This window comes from Plasmodium gaboni, chromosome 2 (genome assembly GCF_001602025.1).
Source record: "Plasmodium gaboni strain SY75 chromosome 2, whole genome shotgun sequence".
In the NCBI taxonomy this organism is placed as follows: domain Eukaryota; phylum Apicomplexa; class Aconoidasida; order Haemosporida; family Plasmodiidae; genus Plasmodium; species Plasmodium gaboni.
This window is the reverse complement of record NC_031482.1, coordinates 65,125-72,624: the sequence shown is the minus strand read 5'-3', so window position 1 is coordinate 72,624 and position 7,500 is coordinate 65,125. Positions and strand designations below refer to the sequence as shown.

General features: G+C 19.5%; 1 protein-coding gene across 1 annotated transcript in view; it reads left to right on the top strand.

The window, feature by feature from the left end:
- The window catches only part of PGSY75_0203100 (putative protein kinase), a gene marked incomplete at both ends in the record, with an annotated part of 7,197 nt that extends 813 nt beyond the window's left edge, over positions 1 to 6,384 (top strand). The window contains one exon of the mRNA XM_018783699.1: positions 1 to 6,384. This exon is cut by the window's left edge and continues 813 nt beyond it. Coding sequence (XP_018643689.1) covers positions 1 to 6,384 — 6,384 coding nt within the window.
- Positions 6,385 to 7,500: the final 1,116 nt, after the last annotated feature.

Sequence of the window (7,500 nt, the reverse complement as noted above, 5' to 3'; positions counted from 1 at the left end):
GGTGAAATTAAAAAATCAAATGGAAAAATTAATGCTCTATCTAATTTTGATGATACTATTAATGTAAATAAAAATGATATAGAAAATATAGATATAATAAGTAATAAAGAAAATATAGATATAATAAGTAATAAAGAAAACATAAATATAGTAAGTAATCAAGAAAACATAAATATAATAAGTAATAAAGAAAACATAAATATAATAAGTAATAAAGAAAATATAAATATAATAAGTAATAAAGAATGTTGTTATAATGATGAACAGAAGGAAGAGAAAAATAACATTTATAATTCAAATTTCGTAGAAGGAAAAAACAAAAAAATGATTTATACTTCTCTTAATGTATTACCAATAGATAGGTTACTTAAAAATGGACATGATGAAATTAATAAGGAGATATATAAAAAAAAAAAAAGTTTTTTTTTTAGTTACAGTGATATAAAGTCTAAAATGTTATACAATAATAAAAATTATTCAAAGAAAGAAAAAGTATTATATACAAATAATAAAAACAATAATACGTTCATTCCTATATTTTTAAATAAGATAGGAGACAAGATTAATAACACTGAGGATATATATGATATGTATAATAAAAAAAATATATATACACATGATAAGAAGATATATAATAATATGTATTCTAATAAATTAAAAAAGAAATATTATTATAGCACTACTAATATAAAATTATTAAATGATAATATGGGAAGGGTATTAGATAATAGACTACATTTATCAAATAATATGTATCATGATTTACATTCAAATTCGTTATATAAAAATGTCATGTTGATTAATAACAATGTTTTTTTTTATAAAAAGAGGAAAAGTAATAGTAATAATAATAGTAAAAAAAATCATATGATCATTAATAAAAAAGTATCATCTTATAATATTTTTTATAAAGAAAGGAATGATTCGTTTAAAGAGAATTTTTTATTTTTAAAAGAGAAAATCTTAACATCGAAAAAAGGTACTTGTGTATTTGAAGAAAGGAAAAAAGATCTTTTTGAAAAAAGTAATGAACATATTAAATGTGTTTCTTCTTTTAATAATATACGAGATAATATTTCTTCATATTCAAGAGTAAATAAGGAAGGATATTTTTTCCCTTTAAAAAATAATTCTATAGGGCATATACCAAAAGAAAATAATATAATATATACACCTAGGACATCTTTTAATCATGTAAAGGATAAGGAAAATATTGCTCTTCTTAAAAAAAAGGAAATAGATGATAAGAATGCACCTAGTTCTTATTTAATAAACCAGAATATAACAACATATACATCACAAAGTGAAGTAAATAAAAATTTAAATATGTTAGGAGTAAGAGATTCAATTTATAAAATAGATGAAAGGAACAATATGTTGAAAGAATGTTATAATGGAAATAATAATAATAAAAAAAAAAAGAAAAAAAAAAAATTGTCTTTTTCATGTGATATTATAAATGATAATATAACACCTGATGAATCAGATAAGGAGAAAGATATTTCTAATAAAGTTAAGAGCATGGAAATATTTAATTATGTAAAAATAAAAGGCAATCTTTATAATAATTTATCTTCAAACAAGGATCCTATCCCAGATATTCATAATAAATATCATAGTGAAGATTATTTAAATATACAAAGGACAAATAAAATATATGGATTAAATAATGAAAAATATAGAAATTATAAATTGTATAGTATGGATGAAATATTTAAGGTGTCTTGTAAGGAAAAGAAATATATAAATAATATTTCTAATAATATAGAAAGGGTAACATATAAAAATGATATGAGGAATGAAAAGATAAATAAGATGGAAGATCTATTATACCCTTGTGACAAAAATAAATCTTTAAACATTACTTGTTCTGTTATAAGAGAAAATAATGTATCAAAAGAAGAAATTAAAAAAAATTCAAGTGTTATATTAAATAAAAGGAATAATGGGTTTATGTTTAATAATGTTGGAAAATTACATTATCATATAGACAAAATGAAGAGTCAAGATAAAATATATGACCAAGGAAATATAAAACAAAATGAAGAACAAACAATCAATTATAATGAATATACATCAATGGAGGAAAAAAATAAATATGATAATAAATGTATTAGAAATTTGGATGACTATAAATATGAAGAAGTGTTGAGTTACCACCTTACGTTGGATGGAGACAAAAAAAATAATTATATGAACAATTTGATAGATATGAATAATGCGGGGATTATTGAAACGATGAATGGAGTTATTGATAATATTATATTGAATAGAAAAAATATTAACAGTAGGAAGGATATGGAAGAGGAGATGAAGAATGAGATGGAAAATAACATAGATAGAGAAATTGAGCATGAAATTGAAAGACAAATTGAAAATGAAATTGAAAGACAAATTGAGAATGAATTAGAAAGAGAAATTGCGAATGAAATAAATATTTATAAAAAGAACGAAACATATATAAATAATGATAAAGAAATAGATATTGTAAATGAGGAGAAAAATAATATCTATCCATTTAATTACGAATCCAATATACATGAAAATGTGAATATATCAATTAATATAAATAATTCTAAAAATTGTCATAATAATATATTAAAAGAATATGTAGAAAACGTTTCTCTTGTTCAAAAGGAGGAGAATATATTTCAACCTTTATTAAATTTAAATAAGAAAGAAAAAGTATGGAAACGTTTTAATATAAAGAATAATATAAAGACAATAATAAATAATGAAGAAATGAAAAGAATATATCAAATTATTAATAAAAATGTTTTTCCTATTTATAATTTTAATGAAAATAAAAATTTTTTAATAAATCATTTAACATATAATTTTCCAAAAAAAAATGATTTATTTAAATTATCATACAATGTAAGTATGAATAATATAAAGAATTATTATACTGCTAATAGATATATAAATAATAATTTTGATTATATGAATAGATTATTTAGTCAAAATATATATACATTAAAATATCAGGTAGCTAATATAGATAATGATCATATATATAAAGAAGGGGGAGGGATGCATTATATAAATATGAATATATCAAAAGAATGTAAAAATAATAAAGACAAAACGTATTTAAATAAAATATTTCATTATAAGAAGAAAAAGGATTCACGATTTATTATAAATGATGAAATTGGTTCTAATGATTATATAGATAATATAAAAAAAAAATATAATAATGATGAAAATAATTATAAATCAAGAGAAAATATGAAGATATCTATATCAAATGATGAGGATATAATTACTAATTTAGATATTGAACATGAAAATAATTTTCCAAGTTGTCAAGCGAACTTATTAGAAAAAAAAAGTACTTATATAGATTTGAATTTATATGATAGTAATGGTATGGATGATTTTAGAGAAGAAAAATATAATTTTATTAATAATGAAAATGATTTATTCAATGCTAAAAGGTGGAAATTTAATTTTTCTAAGGGTAAAAATCTTTTTAATAATAAGTTGTTTAATGTAGCTAATGAGGATGGTTTGTTTTCTTTTTTAAAAAATATGAACATTTTTAAGGAACTTAATAAATCAAATAATAGCTTAAAATTGGAAGTAATAAAAAATAGTAATAATAATTGTAGGAACAATAAGGGTGATGATAATAGTTCAAATATGGAGCATATGAATACAACAAACATGACAATTACGAGTGATGAACATACATCAACAAAGGGAGTAATACACGATGAATCATTTCATAGAGATGATAATGATTGTAGCCATTTAAAACTTCAAGGTAGAAGTAAAAAAGACAGTGACATAACTTTATATAATGAGGATAAAAGTAATTTTGAGAATGATAATGAGACTATTAATGAATATGAAAATATATATAGTAACCTAGATATAAATGAATGGAAATATAAGATAAATGTTGCATGTAATAGTATTGTTGATAAAGAGACTGAAGATGATAATGAAAAAAATAATGATATAGAAAAGAATAATATAAAAGATAATAATTTGGGAGAAGAGAATAAACATATAAATATTATGAATAATAGCATTAATATTGATAGTGATAATAACAATAAGAATGACAATAAGAATGACAATAAGAATGACAATAAAAATGACAATAACAATAACAATGAAAATAACAATGACAATAACAATAACAATAACAATGATAATAGTACTGGTGAAGGTATAAAAATGATTAAAAATATCAAAAGTGAAATGAATGATTATATATATAATCATAATATTATGATTAAGATAAATAATAAAAGTATAGATCTTATGAATGAAAAAAATCAAAAGAATGAACCTTTTTTAAATTATGCAAATGAAAAGGATATACATATTAAGAGTAATTCTTCATATAATATAAATGATAAAATGAAATTATTTAATAATAATGAGAAAACAGAAAAAAAACATACTAGTTTAAACGAGTTATTATATAACAAAAAAGAAGAATTAGATGATGAAAAAATATCTGAATATAAAGATACAAATTTAACAAACAATACATTTGAAGATATAGCTAAAAGGATTAATTTAATTTTGAATGACACTATTGAATTTTTTCAAAAAAATACATATCTTCATAATGGATATGGTAATGTGCAAGTGTGCAAAAAGAACAAGAGGAAATTAAAAAAAAAAAAGTTGAAAAAATGGTCCTGTATTTATAAAATTAATAAAATTATACGTAAGGGGGCCCATGGGGTGGTATTTTCTGCGTGGCGAAGTGAGAATGTTGATTTTTTTAATCCTGCGTTTTTTGAAAAAATATATATGGAGAATAAAAAGAAGGGATATATAGAAGAATCAAATATTAATGAAAATTATGAGTGTGATAATGAATATGATAATGATGAAGAGGAGACTGAAAGTGATGATGATGAGGTTGATATGGAAAGTGATAATGATGATGAGCAAAATAAAGAGAATGAAAAAAGTGATGAGAACTGTGCATATGTATTATTAGAAAATGGTAACAAAAATGAAAAGATGTACGAATCGGATAAGAATCAACAAATAAATGAAGCTAATAATAATGAAAAAATAAATGAAGCTAATAATAATGAAAAAATAAATGAAGCCAATAATAATGAACAAATAAATGAAGCTAATAATAATGAAAAAATAAGTGAAGTTAATAAGAATCAACAAATAAATGAAGTTAATAATAATGAACAAATAAATGAAGCTAATAATAATGAAAAAATAAATAACTTCAACTATCATAATATGATTCAAAATACTTATAATGATGACGATTATTATGATGAAGATAATTTGGTGTCCTTGAAAATAATAAACTTAAAATATTTAAGTAAAAAGAATAGTTTAAAAAACATTTTGAGAGAAGTAAATTTTTTACAAATGTGTAAACATCCCAATATAGTAAAATATTACGAATCTTTTTTTTGGCCTCCTTGTTATTTAGTTATTGTATGTGAATATTTATCAGGAGGAACTTTATATGATTTATATAAAAATTATGGTAGGATATCAGAAGATCTATTAGTATATATATTAGATGATGTATTGAATGGATTAAATTATTTACATAATGAATGTAGTTTATCTCTTATACATAGAGATATAAAACCAACAAATATCGTTCTTTCTAAAGATGGTATAGCTAAGATAATTGATTTTGGTTCTTGTGAGGAATTGAAAAATATTCATAAGTCTAAAGAATTAGTAGGTACTATATATTATATATCACCTGAAATATTAATGAGAACTAATTATGATTGTTCATCTGATATATGGTCATTAGGGATTACAATATATGAAATTGTTTTATGTACTTTACCATGGAAAAGAAATCAATCATTTGAAGATTATATAAAAACTATAATTAATTCATCACCAAAAATTAATATAACCGAAGGATTTAGTAAGCACTTATGTTATTTTGTTGAGAAGTGTTTACAGAAGAAACCTGAGAACAGAGGAAATGTAAAAGATTTATTAAATCATAAATTTCTGATTAAAAAGAGATATATTAAAAAGAAACCTAGTTCTATATATGAAATAAGAGATATATTAAAAATATATAATGGTAAAGGTAAAACGAATATATTCCGAAATTTCTTTAAGAATCTTTTTTTCTTCAATGATAAGAATAAAAAAAAAAAAACAAATAAAATGATAAGTTCCAAATCTTGTGATGCAGAAATGTTCTTTGAACAGTTAAAAAGAGAAAAATTTGATTTTTTTGAAATTAAATTAAAAGATGATGAAAATACTAGATCCTTGAATACATTCAATATAAATATATCTAAAGAAAGAGACGACATATCATATTCTTCTTCAAATTTGGAAAAAACAAAACAGCAGAATCTTAAAATGGTAGTCTCTGTTGTCGGGACTGAACAATCACACAAATGATAAAAATATATATATATATATATATTATAAATTAAAATAATTACTACACAACATAATATAGTTATATATGTATTACATTCGAATTCAATAATTAGATCATTGTAATTAAAAATTTTTATATCTATCTATCTATCTATATATATATATATATATTTATTTATTTATTTATTTTTATTTTTATTTTTTTTTTTTGTGAATTCATGTTTTACATATCAACATTATGTTATTATTAATAGACATATTTGTATATATATATTTTTTATATTATTTTACTTTTTTGCAATTATTAATATTATATTTGAAATTTTTTGTTTTAATTAATTGTTAACATTATGTTATTTTATTTTTATATATCTATACCTTCAAAATATTTTATATGAACCAATTTATTAAGTGGAGGTTATATATAAAAAACAAAACATATATATATATATATATATATATATATATATATATCTTAGATATTGTTAGAATATACGAGGCATATTTTTTTATACTACAACTCATAGGAAATATTTATTTTAAGGTTTGTTAAATTATTTTTATTTACCCATGTAGATTTTACTTTATTGTGTTTTTTTTTTTTTTTTTTTTTTTTTTTTTGTTACACACATTTGTATATTCCAATTATATAAATAAATAATATTTTTACAAGTGCAATTAATTTATTCTTTTATTTAAAATAAAAAGGCTTTTAATTTTTTTTTAAATTAATTCTGATAATTTTGTTTGAAACTATACATGTTATGATAAATATATAGTATATATATATATAATATATTTCTTTTGTCAAATGAGTATAATTTTTTTTTTTTTTTTTTTTTCTTTTTATAAATATATATTATAAATATTTTTTTATTATATTAATTTTTATTATTTTTCTGAATTAATAATGCTTTTATAAATATTATAGAGCATGTGTAAGTTCTGATGTGTTTTATTTTTTTTTTTTTTTTTTTTTTTTTTTTTTTTTTTTTTTTTTAAAATTAAATAATTGAATAAAAAAAAAAAAAAAAAAAAAAAATTTTTTTTAAATTTTTTTTTTTTTAAAATTAATATATTTTAAATTTTTTTTTTTTTTTTTAAATTTATTATAAATTTATTTTTAAATTTTTT